We start from the raw sequence: 19,250 nt of genomic DNA, 5'->3' as shown, positions 1-19,250 counted from the left end.
CCTGCCAAAAGAAATACTTTGGGGTAAAAATGTGACGGTGTGAACCATGAACCGCTAGTTTCCTCTTTCTCAGCTAAACGATAAACTAGTGTAACAATAGCCGATCAGCTGATCACCAACAGCCATTGCTGCACAAACCAAGAAGACCCGAGATCCTCTAGAGCACACATGTCAAACTGGTCCAGCAAAGGGCCGTGTGGCTGCAGGTTTTTGTTCCAACCAAGCAGCAGCACACCAGATTTGACTGATTCAATCAACTGATCTCAGTCTTCAGACAGCTGATTGGTCAAACTGTGTGCTCTTGGCTGGCTGGAACAAAAACCTGCAGCCACACGGCCCTTTGAATGAATGAATGAATGAAATGAAAAATACTTTATTAATCCCAAAGGGAAATTCAATATTGTAGTAGTAGTAATTTTTTTTTTTTTTTTTTTTTTTTTTTAAACAATCACATTAATTAATTAAGGGCTTTGTTCTTCAGCCTGATAGCTGCTGGAAGGAAGGATCTTCTGTATCTCTCTGTCTTGCATCGGACTTGAACAAGCCTCCCACTGAACACACTCTGTTGTTTCGTCACGGCGTTGTGTAGAGGGTGTGAAGGATCTTCCATTATCTTCGTCAGCTTGTACAGAATTCTTTTTTTGATGATCAACTCCAGCGGCTCCAGAGTTACTCCAAGCACAGAACCAGCTTTCTTGATCAGTTTGTTAATTCTTTTCAAGTCTCTGGTTCTGATGCCGCTGCCCCAGCAGATTGCTGCAAAGCTGATTGCACTTTCAACAACAGACCTGTAGAACATTTGCAACATTTTGGTGCAGACGTTAAAAGATCTCAGCTTCCTTAAGAAGTAGAGTCTGCTCTGACCTTTCTTGTAAATGTACTCAGTGTTGCTTTTCCACTCAAGTCTGTTGTCCAGCTGAACTCCAAGGTACTTGTATTCCTCCACCACCTCCACCTCCTCTCCCATGATGGAAACACTTCTATGTGTGTTCTTGTTCCTCCTGAAGTCAACAATCATCTCCTTTGTTTTCTTGGTATTCAAGATGAGATGATTGTCACCGCACCATTTCACAAACTGACCGACCAGTTCTCTGTACTCTGCTTCTTGTCCATCACTGATACACCCAACAACTGCTGAGTCATCAGAGTATTTCTGCAGATGACAGAACTCAGAGTTGTACTGGAAGTCTGAGGTGTACAGCGTGAATAGAAATGGTGAAAGTACAGTCCCTTGTGGTGTTCCAGTGCTGCTGACCACCATCTCAGACACACAACCTTTCAGTCTCACAAACTGTGGTCTGTTTGTGAGGTAGTCGTAAATCCAGGTGGTTGTGGAGGGATCCACCTGGAATTTCTGCAGCTTCTCACACAGCAGAGCAGGCTGAATCGTATTAAAAGCACTTGAGAAATCAAAGAACATGACCCTCAAAGTGCTGCCTGACTGGTCCAGATGAGACCACTTTGCTGGACCAGTTTGACATGCCTGCTCTAGAGCAAACACATTGGAGCAAAACACAGCTGGACTGTCGCAAGTTTAAAAAAAATGTGGGTAAAGTGCGGGTGTGGAGTCCTCTGACTGGGAAAAAAATGGTTAAAACATCCCCTTTCTCCACTGAGGCGACGTTCGCGGGTTGCTCCATTAATGCTGTGTTTATTCTCAAGTCCATCCATAGAATCACCAGCTGATTATTGCAGTTTCTTTAAAAATAAAATGATCATGCAAATGACCAAAATTATTTTAAAGAAATCTGACTGAATTTTACTACATTTTAATTTTTGTACTTTGTATTTTGTAGGTTTTTGTTACGTTTTCATCTGTTATTGTAAAATTTGTACTGTGAATGTTTCACTGTAAATTCTTATAGTAGTTTTTTTCTACTCTTATATGTTAATATCTTTTTCTACTTTAGCTTTCTAATGCTCTCTCTTAGGGGTGTGGCTGTGACCTTCCTCTGCCTCCTTCTGTCCAGGTGCATGGTTGCCCAGAGCTTGGGGCCCTCTTAGTCTGCCTCTGATCCTTGGAGGAGACCCGTTTGCATTTGCATGATCACTCATCACAACTAACCCCTAATGTTTAGTACACACACCTACATACACACACACAAACACACACACACTAGTTGCTGTTGTGTTCTTTGTTCATGTTCATGGTTTTCAGTCTGATGTGTTCTCTTAGAAGCCTTTAGGTTGTTTACTGGTTCTTTCCAGGTGTAGCAGCTGTTTAGTTTCTCTTTAGCTTTGATTGCAGTTCTTGCGGTTTGTTTTCTACCTTTTGTTCTATTCTCCCTTTTTCTATACTTTCTCTTCCTATTTCTCCTCTATCCACCTTTTCCTTTCTGCTGTTTCTATGGTCCAGTCCAGCAGTTATAAGCAAAAACATATTTTAAAATAATAAAAAAGAATAACATTTAAGATTAAAGGGGAGCCCTGTATCCAAAAGGCTCCTCTTAGTAGAGTAAATTTCTTCTGCACAATACAACAGCCAGACCATCATTCTGCTGTCATGATGCTGGACAGGTTAAAAAAAAGACTCAAATGTTCCTGCGTGTTTGTCAGACAAAGGGATTCAGGATATGAAGATATCTGTGAATACTGCACTCTTAATAAAAAGCAGGACTTAAGAACAAATTTGTATGTAAGAATTGTTGGTGAATGAGGCCCAATCATCTCAGCAACCACAGTGATACAAGCAAGCTTATTCCTCACTGAACATCAAGCTGCACACACCTACACCAGCTGGAAATAATGACGATCCAAGAAAAATGAATTTCTGTTTCTGGGACAATTGATTGTATTTTAACGTACAATAATTAGTAATAATAATAATAAAAGTACATTAGTCTGGATTAAAAACATGGATGAAATGCTTTAAACAACTCTACAAAGAAGCATTTCCTGAACCGGTTGACTCCTGATTGAACACTGAAAAATCTAAGCTTGACTGATGGTCTAGTCTGGAGCAGATGAGCTGCAATAAAGATTAAACCTCCAGTTTTTAGTGAAACCTAAAGACAAGTAGGTTCAACTGGGATAACTGGAAAATCCCAGCTGAATCTGGTGTCTAAGTTTAGTAAAACAGCCAACTGGAAACAAACAGAACTAGTTCCATAACTTCACTAAACAGACCATTTAAAGACGTCTTAAAATCAAACATATTAAACGTGTTTAATATGAGGAAATCAGGACTTCTTTACCTTTTGAAGGTGACGCATTTTTGTTAAAAACCAGAGTTGAGTAATGTATTTCTTCCTCCATCCTTAAAGATCATCTGCTGCTGTTGCTGTTTCAGAGTTGAGGATGAGACCAACCTTCAACAGAAGCTGGTACGCATATTTAAAGCTATTACTGTAGGAGGAATTCCAGTTGTAGTTCATGGAGAACCAACAGGTTCCTCTTAACATTTAAACTGAAATCATCTGCCAACGTCAGAAAACAATGCAGGAGACCTGAAGTTCATGTATGGAAATTGATTGTTATCATTTGTTTGTCAGATCTAGGAAGTCTGTCTTTGTTCCCACTATTGTGATACAAAGGTTGAAAGATTTAATCACAATAATAACCTTCATCTGTCCTTTACATATTTACATATTTTTATTTAGTAGTGGTGCAAAAAAAAAAAAAAAAAAAAAGAAAGAAATTGTAGGTTTGGTGTTTTGCCCTCAGCAATGATATAAGTATGTGCTTTATATTATTCCTTTGAATCAGCTATTTTGTTACATTTATAACAACGTTTTCATATGAGCATGAAAAATGCTGAATGTGAAAGTGTCTTGCACTGAATTTCAGCTCCTCACGTTACACTTGCACCTGGCTCTGTCACGGACACGCCCACTCCTGCCAAGCTTCACAGCAGTCAGTCTCCTGATTACTGATAGAGGACACCTGCATCCAATTCCCTACCCGGCTTCATATACCCCTGCTCCACACTCTCACATTGTCGGGCATCGTATCAGCAATGCTGGACCTTCCACCTTCCTCCTTCCCGGCTCTGACTCACCTGACTGTTGTTTGGACTTCCATGTTTGTTCCCTCCTTTGCCTCCATTGTAAGCTGCTCATTGATCTCCAAGCTTGTCATTAAAATCCTGATTGAACCTGATCGTTCTCTGACAGGTCCTTCTTTACACTCACGTTGCAGTCCACAGATTATCATCTACTGAAGAAACAGTTTGGCATTTGAAATCAACAACATGCACTCTGGACATGATACCATCCGACTTTTAAAAACAGTTTTTACCTCAGTAGAAAGTGATCTTCTACTGATAGTTAATAGCTCACTGGCATCAGGCATTTTTCCCAAGTCACTAAAGATAGCTGCTATTAAGCCTCCTAAAGAAAAGGACTCTAGACGCCTCTATAATGAACAACTATAGACCTGTCTCTAACCTTTTTTATGTCCAAGGTTATTGAAAAAGTTGTATTTCACCAGCTTCATGACTTTTTAAATGAAAGTGGAAATCTTGATAAATTTCAGTCCGGCTTCCGACCTCATCACAGCCCTGAAACAGCTCTGGTCAAAGTGTTAAATGACATTAGGTTGAATACTGATCCTGGTCAAGTATCAGTCCAGATTCTGCTGAATCTCAGTGCTGCGTTTGATACTGTAAATCACAGAATCCTGTTGCACAGGCTGGAAAACTGGGTTGGACTTTCTGGAGCGGTTCTTAACTGGTTCAGGTCCTATTTAGAAGGCCGGAGTTATTTTGTTACCATCGGCAGCTATGAATCCAAGCGAGTGGCCATGACTTGTGGAGTCCCCCAGGGGTCAGTCCTTGGACCTCTTCTGTTCAACTTGTATCTGCTCCCTTTGGGTAAAATATTACAGAACTTTCACATTAATTATCAAAGTTATGCTGATGATACACAACTTTATGTGTCTCTGTCACCAGATGACTGCAGTCCAATAGACTTATTGTGTCAGTGTCTGGAGCAAATAAACACCTGGATGAAGGAGAATTTTCTACAATTAAATGAAGACAAAACTGAGATTATTCTGTTTGGTAGAAAGAGAAGAGGGTCAGCATTGGCAAACACATGGGGACTCGGGCTCTTAAAATCACTGACCAAGTTCGTAACCTTGGAGTGTTGATAGACTCAGATCTGACTTTCAGCAGCCACATCAAAGCTTCACTAAGAAGCTTTTTACCAGCTCAGAAACATCAACAGAATTAAAAGTTTAGTCTCTCAGAAAGACCAAGAGAAACTCATCCATGCATTCATCTCCAGTAGGCTGGATTACTGTAATGGTCTTTTAACAGGACTTCCTAAAAAGAGCATTAAACATCTGCAGCTCATCCAGAACGCTGCTGCTAGAGTTTTAACCAGGACTAAGAGATCTGAACACATCACACCAGTTTTGAAATCTTTACACTGGCTTCCAGTCAGTCACAGAATAGATTTTAAAACCCTTCTGATCATTTACTAATCCCAGAATGGTTTAGGCCCAGAATACATCTGTGATATGTTCAGAGAATATAAACCTAGCAGATCTCTTAGATCCAAAGACTCTGGTCAACTAGTCCAGACCAGAGTCCAGACTAAACATGGAGAAGCAGCATTTAGCTGTTCTGCTGCAAACAAGTGGAACAAACTGCCAGTGGAGATTAAACTTTCACCAAATATAGACATATTTAAGTCCAGGTTAAAAACATTTCTTTTCTCATGCGCCTATGCATGAAATCTGCACGGAAATCAAGATTACACAGTAGTTTATTTTATGTTTTGAATGGACAGAATTCCACCTTTCACAGCAGAAATCAAAAATATAATTTTGCAAAACAGCACCATGTTCCAAACTGCTGGATGCCTCCGAGGTGTGAAGACTTGTGAGAAGCAAGCTTTCGTGGAGGAGTACCTCAGATGGTACATTATTGACTCAGTGCCATCCAATGGTAATTAATAACCTGTCAGCCATTAATTATCAAAAATATGATGTAGTGTTTAGAACTAATCCACATTTCTAAGCTCATTTCTCAATATGAAACCAGCATCGCTCATTAAAACAGCCACTGACATTGTGAAACCTTCATATATCTATTAAAATACTGATTAATTAGCATCCCTGTGATAATATGAACAATAAGAAATTATTACCTGTCCAGACATCAAAGTTAACAGGCTTTTTCCCTTTAAATTCTTATTTCTTTTTTTTCCTTTTTAATATACTTTCTGTTGATACCATCTTGTTTTGTCCCCTTCTCATATAATCATAAATAAAAGAATAAATGCAAATCCTTAGTGTTTCTATCCTTAATAGATTCAAAGATGGACTGGCGAGTCTTCCTTTTTTTGCATTGCAGCAGCTTTCCAGTGTTCTGGTCCCAGTTTTATGCTTCTCTGCCAAAGTCCTGAATGCTTCTGAACTGGAGAACATGTTCCAACCAGATTTCAAACCAGAAGGGAGCAAGAGGCGGCAGAAGGAGGGCAAAACACTTGGCTTTTGGATAGATTATCTCCTTGATTCTGAAGGTTTGTATATACTGTTTCTTTTCTTATTCAAAATGTTGTGTTTATAAATCTTAGTTTTTAGTTTTAATAAAAGGAAAGCAGATATAAGGAAATAAATTTTCATTAATAACAATGCGCTATAATTTTGACTTTCTTCTTTCAGAGAAAGTGACGGCTGTGTCCCTGGAAGATTTGTTGATGTTTGCCACAGGCCTGGCAGCACTTCCACCAGCAGGCATGACACCACCTCCACGCATTCAGTTTTTAAACGATTCGCCTTTTCCAGCTGCAAACACCTGTGCAAATACATTGAAGCTTCCTCTCTTGAGGTCCTAGTGTCTTCAAGGCAAATGTGGATTTTGGGATACAAAATGCTCCAGGATTTGGATGTTTTTAAATGTTTATGGTTCCATGTGTCAGTCAACTGCTGTTGACATACTACCTTTGCAAAGCTATCTTTTTAACACATTTATGTGATGAGCAACTTAGCTAAATGTGTAACAAAACAGTTTTTCTTGGTTCTGAGCTAGTGTGTACAATAAACAAATGTTAATACAAACACTGTTTACAAAGTTTTATTCAGAATGTCAAGTGTGAAGTTTTCCTAATAGTTTAGACTGTTAATGTTTTATCCCTACCTGTCACTGTATGTACTGGTGAATATGATCAATATCTCTTGGAACTATATAAGTTAGTATTAGGAGAGACAGCTTATAAACAGTTGTATCATACCCATGTATGTTACGTTCCCCTTGGCTAGTGACAAGGTAAAGGTAACAAATGACAAATATCCGGAGTCCGGAGATTTGTAAAAGGAATATCAATTTTATTCCGGCACAAAATATATAAAACAAAACACAGAAATATTTACAAAATACCTCGGGAACTTTAAAGATAACAGAAAGGATTTCCATAAAAGAAAAAACCCGGCAATATCTCTAAACTATTAAACAAAAGGTGTCCTTTTTCAGGTGTAATAATCTCTACAATAACCAAAAACAAAAAGTCCTCCAGATAAATTCTGGGAATATCTATAAACCTACAACTAAGAAACAAACCAAAAAAAGAACCAAATTAGATAACTCAAAATGTGTCTCCTAATGAGAGCGTCAGTTACTAAACAGGTTAACACAAATATCAATACACAAACCAAAAACTCCGCCACAACAAAAGCGGTTAGACTAATTAACAGAGAGAGTCTTTTCACCACAACCAAGAACGCAATCTGAAAAGCTCAGCACAAACAAATCCAATATTATCTATACGTTTACCAGCAAAATTCTCCACTATTCACGAACAAAGCCACCTGGGCGCTCTGGTGTCACACAACCACACAGCCGCCCTGACAGGTTGTTTCTGAGCAGCTTTTATAGCAGAGGAGTTCTTCCGGGTTGCCATCCTTGCTTTGTCCGGGTGGGTAGCCGTCCAATCTGGACATCAGAGGGAGGGGACGTGGCCTTGGAGCGTTAGCCAATCCTCGCCTTGCTCTGGCATAGCAGTTTTGCATAGTTCTCATGAGTGTACAGGCCTGGGGCCGAAACAATGTATACAATGATCAACATATCTTCCAGCTTAAGCAATAAAGTATCAATTTTAATTATTGTATGATGCGAAAGGGTTATTCCATTCTCTGAAGATGTCAGTTACCTGTGTGGTAAGAGACAAAGTTCATTTGGAATCACCCCGGGACATGATGCAAGTCTGCTTGGCCAGATCCTGTGTTTGTTCCAGAGGTCTTTGCATTCATCCAGGTCTTTCTGCAAAACACTGATGAAGCAGAATCTTAGCAAACATTAGTGTTCATGGCTTCCATTGAAGTTTCCAGAGTCTCTTAGGTCTCCAAACAAGTCCATCCAAAACTGAGACCTGAGGATACATTAGATTTAAAGTACCTTTATTCTTGTTCAATGTATAGTGATTTAAGAAATGTCTCCCCTATTCTGTTTGAGGTCACATTTAAAACATGCTACAAATAAACAAAATAATGAGTTTTACTTTTTCAGTCTTAAAAAAAAAATAAAATGTTGGAGTACCTTTTGTAACTGAACAAATAATTATTAATGGTAATTAACTCCATATGGAATGAAATGACAAAATATTCCCACCTCATCCTCTAAGAAAAGACCACCATGACTCGATGCACTGATTTCCTGTTGATGGTCCATAATTGTAGCTTGATGAACCAGCGTAATAGTCCATACACACACGATGGAGGGTACATTGTATTGCTGCCTTAGTCCTATTCTCTGTCCCAAGGTCTGTTTGTAGCCTCTTTGATAACACTCCAAGACTCTTGACATATACAATTATATAATTGTGAGCGATGACACTCGGATTGTTGCTTGTTGTTCCACAAACAAGTCACATTCTTCTTGATAACCTATCAATACAGCCTGAAAGGGCCAAGCCAAAGGTTTCAGTTCCGTCTACATGCCATATGTAATTGGGCTCCATGGAGTGATACGTGCATCTTGTAAACCTCCTGCAAGCTTTTAAAGCAATTTCTTGAGGACTCAGTTGCCTCAGCAGCCCCATAACTACTTCGTGTTTTTGATGGAGAACTTGCCACATGGTCTGATAGCCGAACAATTGCCCTGGTCCTTGCAGTTCAGTCAAAATAGCATGTCTCACCTCAGGAAGTGCAAGTAGTTGCATCGTCTATACAGTCCAGCTTCTTTTAAACACGTCTACAGTGTATGCATACTAATAGAAATTTCATGATTGGTCCTGAGCATATCCAGTATCAAGGCAAGGCAAATTTATTTGTATAGCACATTTCATGTACAAGACAATTCAAATGGCTTTACATTTCAGCAGGGTGGAGAAAGCAATACAAATGCATTAAAAAAACAAAGATCAAAAGAAATGCAATGAATGAAATAAAAACAGAACGAAGATGTTAAAATAAAATAGATAAAATGCAAGAAATAAAATTCCAGTGTGGGGAAAGACAATATTAAAGCATGAATCCAGCTTAAAAGAACCAGATGTAGATTTTTACTTCTAAATAAAAACTTCTGAAATGCAGCAGAGAACAGGTGGGTCTTTAACCTGGATTGAAATAAACTGAGTGTTTCAGCTGATCTGCTGAATGCAGCTTCTCCATGTCTGGTTCTGACTCTGGGAACTGATAAGAAACTGGATCCAGATGACCTCAGGGTTCTGGCAGGTTCATACTGGGTCAAGAGGTCACTGATGTATTTAGGTCCTAAACCATTCAGAGCTTTATAGACCAGCAGCAGAACTTTAAAGTCTATCCTCTGACGGACAGGCAGCCAGTGTAAAGACCTCAGAGCTGGACTGATGTGGTCCACTTTCTTGGTCTTAGTGAGGAGTCGAGCAGCAGAGTTCTGAATCAGCTGCAGGTGTCTAATTGATTTTTTAGGTAGAACCTGTAAAAACACTGTTACAATAATCAAGCCGACTAAAGATGGAAGCTGGACTAGTTTTTCCAGGTCCTGCTGAGACATCAGATCTTTTACCCTTGATATATTTTTAAGGTGATAGTAGGCTGACTTTGTAATTCCCTTAATGTGTTTTTCAAAGTTAAGGTCTGAGTCCATCAGTACACCCAGATTTCTGGCCTTGTTGGTGGTTTTTAGTTGTATAGACTGAAGCTCTGTGGTGACCTTTAATCGTTTCTCTTTCGCACCAAAGACCATCACCTCAGTTTTGTTTTTGTTTAACTGAAGAAAGTTCAGACACACCCAGCCATTAATCTCCTCAATGCATTTACCAAGAGCTTGTATGGAGCCTCGGTCTTCTGGTGACATTGTAATATACATTTGTGTGTCATCTGCGTAGCTATGGTAACTAATTTTGTTTTCCTCATGACCTGTGCCAGTGGGAGCATGTAGATGTTAAACAGAAGAGGCCCCAGGATGGAACCTTGGGGAACTCCACATGTAATTTTTGTCTGCTCAGATGTAAAGTTACCTATTGACACAAAGTACTTTCTATTCTCTAAATAAGATCGAAACCAGTGTAGTGCAGTACCAGAGAGGCCCATCCAGTTCTCCAGTCATTTAAGCAATATATTGTGGTCGACTGTATCAAATGCAGCACTGAGGTCCAGTAAGACTAAGACTGACATTTTTCCATTGTCTGTATTCAAACATATGTGACCGGGCCATAGGTTTGGTATTAGGTATTAGTTTAAAATAATTTTAAAAAACAACAAAAAGTAGCACTAAAATAAAATTATTTCAAGATGGATGCATAGCTGGCAAAGTAGGTAAGTACTAGAATTTTGCTTAAATTAACTGAAAAGCTTATCTTGATTTAAAAAAGATTTTAGTCTAATTAATTTCTCGGCACTCATTAATTTGTGTGACTGTATGGATATATTGAGTAAATTGGTGGCCTATTAGTTTACAACAACAAATAGGCAAAATGTTTTGGCCAAGTGAATAGTGTGTTGGTCCTTATAAACTTATTAAATTACTATCAAATTAATTTATTAAGTGAGACTAAGGGAAAACAGCCTCTACGTGGCATTTGTTTATTAATGAAGCTTTTGTTTACACTCCATTTTATGCTAAAGTAAATTAGCAGGTGAAATTAGGGCTAGCATTGCAAAGCATAGCAACTTACTGCGTGTTAATCATCTTCGCTCGTCATCATGATATTTGCTGGTGCTACGTTCTCTGTGCTCCATAGACTGTACATAAAAGAGCCGTCCTCTCACAAACCGGCAACCTGCATGAAACTCTCCGAGGGGGAGCAGGGGGGAAAGGAAGGAAGAACTCTGTGTGTTTAGCTTTCAACTGCAGTTCTGGATTTGAAACACTAGGTGTCAATGCTACTTATTTCTCCTTTAACTGTCTTACCAAATAAAGTTAAATGCAATTTTTTTTTACCAGAAAGAATTTCTGTGGACTGGTGAGAACTCTGTGCATTATATTTTACCTTCAGTGTGTTTAGTCTGGTTACACGTTTCCTTTTTGTTCTTGTGTGTGGCCCACTGAAAAAAATCTTATTCATTCTTACTGTAAAAACACAAACCACTAAACAAAAACTCTCTTTAAACCACAAACATTTTAAAAACAATTTCATTCATTGAACAGAATCTTTTGACTGAAAAGCTGGTGGCACAGATCATTAACAGAGAATCTCCTGATTCCTTCAGGGTCTTAATGTAGAATAAAATCAGATTACCACATGAATAGATAGTTAAACACATTTCTTATAGTGTGTACAGGGATTGTTCCCTCAGTGTTGATCAGACTCCAAACTTTTGTCCTTGTTGGACTGAATTACAGAAATCCTGCAGTCCTTAAATTGTTTTTAACCAAAAGAACTGATCTGGAACTTCAAGCTATTTAATACAGAGCTTATAAAATCTTCTAATTAAAACAATTTCAGGATATTTAATGTTTAATTTGCTCGGGCTCAGCCAGAAAGGGTGATGTGGGCCTCCCCTCCCATGGGTTCACCACCTGCAGGAGAGGCCATAGGGGTCGGGTGCAGTGTGAGCTGGGTGGCTGCAGGAGGTAGGGACACTGGCAGTCTGATCCTCGGCTGCAGAAGCTAGCTCTAGGGACGTGGAATGTCACCTCTCTGGCAGGGAAGAAGCCTGAGCTGATGTGCGAGGTTGAACGGTTCCGGCTAGATATAGTTGGACTCACCTCGACACACGGCTTGGGCTCTCGAACCAATGTCCTTATGAGGGGTTGGACGCGCTTCCATTCTGGAGTTGCTCCCGGTGAGAGGCGCCGAGCAGGTGTGGGCATGCTCATTGCCCCCCGACTTGGCGCCTGTACATTGGGATTTACCCCGGTGGACGAAAAAGTGGCCTCCCTCCACCTTCGGGCAGGGGGACGGGTCCTGACTGTTGTTTGTGGTTATGCACCAAAAAGCAGTTCAGAGAACCCACCCTTTTTGGAGTCCTTGGAGGGGGTGTTGGAGAGCCCTCCTTCCAGGGACTCCCTCATTCTGTTGGGGAACTTCAATGCTCACATTGGCAGTGACAGCGAGACCTGGATGGGCGTGATTGGGAGGAACGGCCCCCCTAATCTGAATCCGAGTGGTGTTTTGCTGTTGGACTTCTGTGCTCGTCATGGACTGTCCATAACGAACACCTTGTTCAGACATTAGTGTGCCCACATGTGTTCTTGGCACCAGGCACTCTAGGCCGCAGTTCGATGATCGACTTTGTAGTCGTGTCGTCAGGCTTGCGGCCGCATGTTCTGGACACTCGGGTGAAGACAGAGGCGGAGCTGTCAACTGATCACCACCTGGTGATGAGTTGGCTCAGATGGTGGGAGAGGATGCTGGTCAGGCCTGGCAGGCCTCTTCAAAAAGGGGGACCGGAGGGTGTGCTCCAACTACAGAGGGATCACACTCCTCACCCGCCCTGGTAAGGTCTATTCAGGGGTGCTGGAGAGGAGGGTCCGTCAGATAGTCGAACCTCTGATTGAGGAGGAGCAGTGTGGTTTTCGTCCCAGTCGTACAGCAGTGGACCAGCTCTACACCTTCTTCCAGGTCTTTGAGGGGGCATGGGAGTTTGCCCAACCAATTTAAATGTGCTTTGTGGACTTGGAGAAGGCATTCAACCGTGTCCCCTGGGGACTCTTGTGGGGGGTACTCCAGGAGTATGGAGTGCCGGACCCGCTTGTACGAGCTGTCCGGTCCCTGTACAACTGGTGTCAGAGTTTGGTCCGCATTGCCGGCAGTAAATCAGAATTGTTTCCAGTGAGGGTTGGACTCCGCCAAGGCTGCCCTTTGTCACCGATTCTGTCTAACTTTTATGGATAGAATTTCTAGGCGCAGCCAATGTGTTGTGGGGATCCGGTTCGGTGGCCTCAGGATTGGGTCTCTGCTCTTTGTAGATGATGTGGTTCTGTTGGCTTCGTCGGGCCTTGATCTTCAGTTCTCACTGGAGCGATTCGCAGCTGAGTGTGAAGGGAGGATGGAGCGGGAGATTGACAGGCGGGTCGGTGCGGCATCTACAGTGATGCGGACTCTGCATCGATCATTCGTGGTGGAGAAGGAGCTGAGCCGAAAGGCAAAGCTCTCGATTTACCGGTTGATCTATGTTCCTACCCTCACCTATGGCCACAAGCTGTGGGTAGTGACCGAAAGAACAAGATAGCGAATACAGGCGACCAAAATGAGTTTTCTCCGCAGGGTGGCCGGGCTCTCCCTTAGAGATAGGGTGAGAAGCTTGTGATCCGGGAGGGGCTCAGAGTAGAGCCGCTGCTCCTCCACATCGAGAGGAGCCAGATGAGGTGGCTCAGGCATCTGCTTAGGATGCCTCCTGGACGCCTCCCTGGTGAGGTGTTCCGGGCACGTCCCACCGGAACGAGGCCCTGGGGAAGACCCAGGACACGCTGGACGGACTACATCTCTTGGCTAGCCTGGGAACGCCTTGGGATCCCTCCAGATGAGCTGGTGAATGTGGCCAGGGAGAGGGAAGTCTGGGTTTCTGGCTTAGGCAGCTGCTCCCGCGACCCGATAAGCAGAAGAAAATGGATGGATGGATGGATGGATGGATGGATGGATAAAAAGGAAGAATACAAACACACTATTAGCTAATTGGACCTTATTAGGACGTCATCTTCACAGATGAATTTGTTCTGAAATTCAATATCTCCCGAGTCCCAGCTCTGACTGATGTTGGTCCCAGGTATCATCAGTCCATAAAGCTTAGCATTCAAAGTCCTCCAGTACCTTCAAAAGAAAACATGAAAATTAGCACATGTAACATCATCCATTTTCACAAAAGATGATTCACTTCTTACCAGGTTGTATCACCATGACAACCAATGACTTAATTACTTTATTAACCATGACAATTCTCTCTCTCAATAAAAGGTAAAACGCTGTTAATCTTCATGAAAAACTGTAATTGTCCATCTGCTGTCATACAACAAACAACATCCATCTTTACAAAGACAATTAACTTCTTACTGAGGTGCACAATCAACAGCTTCAGACGTCAGCAGTCATGTGACTAAACCAGCTGTCAGTAGGAAGCTTTCCATCACCACCACATCACTCCATCCCCAAACCAGATCTTCACCTCAGCTCATCAAAGCTCCTTGTTGTAAATAAACCCTGTTCACAATAGTTTATTTAGTATTTGTTTCTGTTTTAGAGTCCTGCCATCTTCATCAGTCCGTACCATCTTGCCGCATGAGTATAAATCCAGCTTTAGTCTGGCTCTGAGCAGACTTGTTCTTGTAGTTACCATGGTAACTCAGCAGGGATTAATTTCAGCCACAATGATGGAATAGAACTCCCACTGAGACAAGCCAGACTTATTGAAACAGACTAAACTTTCCCTTTATCCAGCTTCATGGAACACCTCCTGGTCAGGAGTTAGTGCATTTTATACGTACTGAATGCTAATTTGAAAAGAAACCTGGCAAGAAGTGAACCAGCTTTGTGATCCTAAAGAACCAGAGCTGAACTAGAAGTTATCTCAGTAAGGCACTAAACCTGCTTCACAGTACAAACTCCAGATTATTTAAGGGTTTGAAAAGGTGAATACATATGCATGCACTAGTGTCCAAACACAGAGTAACAAAACAAAGTAAAAAGATAAAAGGAAAAAACATGTGTTACAGTTGAAATGAAAAGAACAGAAAGAAGGCCAAGGCGGGCTGCGTACTTTTACAAACCACTGTGAAGCTCCAAAGCAGTTCAATGACAAATTCAAGTATATTTTGCATTTAGGAAATTGTTCAAATTTTCTTATAATAAAAGTTTGTAGAAACTGAGGGAAAAAGAAAATATTTAAGTACTTTTTTAAAAGAAATATTTTCTTACTGAAGTGTGTCCTTGTGTCCATCAATCCAGACCCACGTGGTGCCATTATTCTGCAGCCCCATCCAGTATCCGTGATGCTGGTCAAAGTAGTACTTCGTGTTTTGACCGATGAATTGCTGTAATTCATGTTATTGCTTATGATCAAATAAATGTATCTCAGATTTAATGGCATCAATTCTGGTTCATGTATTCATCATTTAATATTCAACTGTAAATTTATTTTAGAAATCTAAAATAAACTAAAATCAGGCTGTTTTTATACTTTTGATTTTAAGTTAAGATTTAAATAAATAAACTAGAAAAACGACTTTTCATTTTTATATTTAATTTCTTGGATTTCTGTGAGCTGGAAGGTGTTTTCTGCTTCGTGTGTTGTCAGAGTGGTGATATGGTATGGGTTTTCCTCAGCTACACCTAAAACCCACAACGCTTTTGGGTGGATGTTGGCCCCTCAGGGAGACAGGTGGTGGGATGTACCGTGGTGATGCAGCAGTAGCGTAAAGTGACTGCGGCGCACCGAGGCCAGCCAAGGGAAGACGAGCAACCTCCAACAACCAAGACGACAATCCCGGTGTTGTATTGAGACCAGTTTCCTCGTTAAGATCCGTTCCCCCTTCAACCCTGAAAACCCATCCACACAGGAAAGAAATGCGTCCTCGAAAGAAGGACTTTCTTTATTTTGTATTCTCAACAACCTTATATAACAAATACTGTCATGTACAAGACAAAGCCTTTATAAAGGTTTAAGAGTTTTCAATTTAAATGCAGTTTTAATGTGAAAATGCTCAAATTATGTCATTTTAAAATAAAATGTAATAATAATGCATTTTTATTTATGAATCATTTGACCACTTGTTACCATTTTAATTAATAAATTCTGACGTTTTCACACTTCTTGGTCGTAATGTGTCGGTTCTAGCAGGTGGACGTGGCCGGGCTGGAGGGGGAACAAATCTCAACGAGGAAACTGGCTTCAACACAGCACCGGTTTGCAGAAAGAGAATCTTCGGCACCTTCAAGATCAGATATATATATATATATATATATATATACATATATATATATATACATACATATATATACATATATTTGCATGAAATTCCTTAAAGAATGATGAAAAACATACTGATGATTTTATTATTTTAATTAAATATTAAATGAACAAATGATCTACGGACCAAATTCTGATCAGAACTTTTATTTATTTATCTTTAAATGGCATTTTGGTAAATTAGGAAATGATGTTGGTGCAGTGTTTGTGTTAAAACTCACCTGTTCCTGCAGGTCATCAATAACAACCAGATCTGCGTTTTTATTTTTGCAGTACTGTCGACTGTCACTCCATGTCTTCCAAGGACTGTCTTCATAAAACAGGTAGCACTTTTTCTGGTACTGAATCCAGCCGGTGCGACACGACTGACACGCTGTGTTCATGAAATGAGAAGAAAAATGGAACCAGATTAACTCAGTGCAACGAAATGTCTAATTCAGGATACACACTGATCTTAACTAATACATCAGGTACTTAGTATTTTCTTTATGCTTCAATTTTGTAAGAAATTGTTCATCGGAAGTTTGACTATTTTATTTGTTTTGTTTTGTTTGTTTTGTTTCTTTGTTTTTTAAAGTAATTTAATTTTTTTTTTTTAACAGGAGATGGGAAAAATATCTTTGTTCATCTAATAGATAATTTTGAGATTTTCACCTCCTTTTGGAGTTAGTCTTGAGCCCCAGCAATACATTTCAGCCTTATCTTTGTCACTTGAATTTACTTCCTTTCATGGAAAAAGTATTTATTTAATAGTCAGTTTGCATAAAAAACAAAGCTCTTTAGCAGACTTGTCTTCATTTGGCCTTGATACTGACTGTGTACCCACAGAAGTCTCTAAAATATTAAAATAACAAAGAGTATAGTAATATCTTGAATATTTTCTTCATCTTGTAAACTGGATCTGACAAAAATCCTGATGCAATGTGTTAAATTAATCAGTCTCATAGTCTGAGTATCTTAAGAAGTATATGTGAAGCATTAATGCACATATAGGTGAAAAAGGAAAAGAAGACAAACCCCTAAGGCAGAAAGTAAACTCATTTAATTACATGTTTTTGTGTTTGTGCCTCACGTTTGATTCGTTGTTTGTGCACGTCCTCAGAAATTAAAGGACCATTTATGCTCCATTATGTGCATAAATAGTGAAATCTGTTTCAAGCGTTTTCATGTGTCACCGTCCTCATACTTCCATGCATGTTTTGCGTTGCCATGGTTTTCAGGTTAAATTCTCCCTTAGTGGGCAGTGCTAAGTTCATTCCTGCGAGCTGACGTCAGTTTCAGACACCGTTTTGCTGCATTAACGCATCTACAAAGTTGTTTAGGTTGTTTTGGGCGGTTGTAAAGCTCGCACAATTTCTACAGTTATTGTGCTCGTCTTTATTCTTCTTCTACTTATTTGTTCCCATCCTGTTCCTCTTCTTCTTGTCTGGTTCATTTCTTTCGCTGGTCACATGTCAGATATTCTGCTCAGCACTGCCCCTGTGATTTCCGGTGTTATTCCTTTGTTTTCTGCTTCAAGTGAAAGAAAGCTAAGCTCCCTGATATATTGTAATAAAATGTATTTAACCAACATTTTGCACAAGCTTTTGTTGAAAAGACGTTAAATGGAGAAGACATTGTTATGTAGCATGACTGACTAATTAATGAGTATGTGTTTTTTAAATTCTATTTCTTTGTAGGTCTTTTAATGAGAACTAAATTTAAGTTTATCATTCAAATTAGTGAACAAAGTTGTCCTATTCATAGTCAGATATGACAAAAAGAGGGAAAAGATAGATACATACCACCAATCAATGCTAACAGCATTGATACTAAAGTTTTTAGTGTCAACCATGTAGCAAATTTGGCTGTAACAAAAATTACCTTGTGAAGTTGTTGAATTTCTGAGAGAATACTGAGGACTGAACACAAACAGAGGAAAGGAGAACACCTCCACCAGCCTGAACACCAATCTGTAAGAATGTCAAGATACCATTTAAACTGCTGGCAATTTACCAGCAAACGTGCAAGAGTTTCAGACTGGCTGCAACACACAGCTTGCAGAGTCATGCTTTGTGTCGTGGCTTGTGGCTGTGGCAACTTGTACAATCCACCATTACAGAAGACAGGGCTCGAATTACACTGGGGCTTTTGGAGAGCCTTATTTTCGCACATGCACCACAACTTCACACGTCACGCGCACGAGCATTTATATTAGTGCACGTAGCCCGGTCAAAAATATGGTTACTAAAAGACTACTGTATGCTGCTTGTTTAATCAGAAACAGCGACAGAGAGTTCTTTAACCACAAAAAGAAGCACATCAGGTGGTTGTGTGGATGCTCACAGCACACAACAGACTCAGCTCAACTCAACTTTATTTATAAAGCCCTTTAAAACAACTACAGTTGAAACAAAGTGCAGTTGAAACGCTTACCTCAACTCTCCAAAGCCCTTCTCAGATACGATGGCCATCCTGAGTGATAACCACTTTAGATACCATTGAAGCGTATTGTTGCTGTGTTGGACTCACCAGATATCAGGCGGGGAGATATTTATGCATTCGAGAAGTTCTCACTCCAAGTACAGTCACTGATGTGAATGTTAAGGACATTAGGCCCTGAAGGAGAAGTGGAGCTGCAGTGCAGCTCACATGTGGCCCGCCTGCTGAGCAAGTTGCCACCTTGAATTGAGAGCAGCATTTTGCCGCTGCATGTTTCATTGGGGCACACAAACTCACACATTACCTGACTGAGTGGCTGAAGTATGAGTCTTGGTGCCAGGACTCTGAAGGACAATTAGCAGTGAAAGGGACTAGGAAGAGGCCAACACAGAAACCTGATGGTTGACAGAATAACCGCCCCACTACTGTTCTCCATGGTAGGAAGGACGTTGATAAGAAGTCACAGGTCCAAGCCCCTGACAGCTCCTTCAAGGGGAATAAAAGTAGGTCTTACTGTCCATTCTGCAATAACGAAGAGCACTATCTCAGTCAGTGTACAG

At 40.4% G+C, this 19,250-nt stretch overlaps 1 protein-coding gene across 4 annotated transcripts in view; it reads right to left on the bottom strand.

Annotated features, from left to right (window-relative positions):
* Nucleotides 1-19,250, bottom strand: part of LOC121641946 (asialoglycoprotein receptor 1-like) — an 80,113-nt gene that overhangs the window by 21,066 nt on the left and 39,797 nt on the right. Inside the window, exons 6-10 of one of the 4 annotated variants that reach the window (XM_041988357.1) lie at nucleotides 16,491-16,642; nucleotides 15,219-15,334; nucleotides 13,989-14,117; nucleotides 8,094-8,312; nucleotides 7,382-7,933 (exon numbers count right to left, since the gene is read on the bottom strand). The exons of 2 other annotated variants lie outside the window; for them this stretch is intronic. In XM_041988357.1, coding sequence (XP_041844291.1) covers nucleotides 8,240-8,312; nucleotides 13,989-14,117; nucleotides 15,219-15,334; nucleotides 16,491-16,642 — 470 coding nt within the window. In that variant the 3' untranslated portion in view covers nucleotides 7,382-7,933; nucleotides 8,094-8,239. Of the gene's footprint in view, nucleotides 1-7,381; nucleotides 7,934-8,093; nucleotides 8,313-13,988; nucleotides 14,118-15,218; nucleotides 15,335-16,490; nucleotides 16,643-19,250 lie in introns of those variants that run through there. One more of the 4 variants, XM_041988356.1, reaches the window with a different exon arrangement.

The sequence above is a fragment of the Melanotaenia boesemani genome, chromosome 6, assembly GCF_017639745.1.
Source record: "Melanotaenia boesemani isolate fMelBoe1 chromosome 6, fMelBoe1.pri, whole genome shotgun sequence".
Taxonomy (NCBI): domain Eukaryota; kingdom Metazoa; phylum Chordata; class Actinopteri; order Atheriniformes; family Melanotaeniidae; genus Melanotaenia; species Melanotaenia boesemani.
The sequence above is the reverse complement of the archived record's forward strand: the minus strand, read 5'-3'. Positions and strand labels throughout refer to the sequence as shown.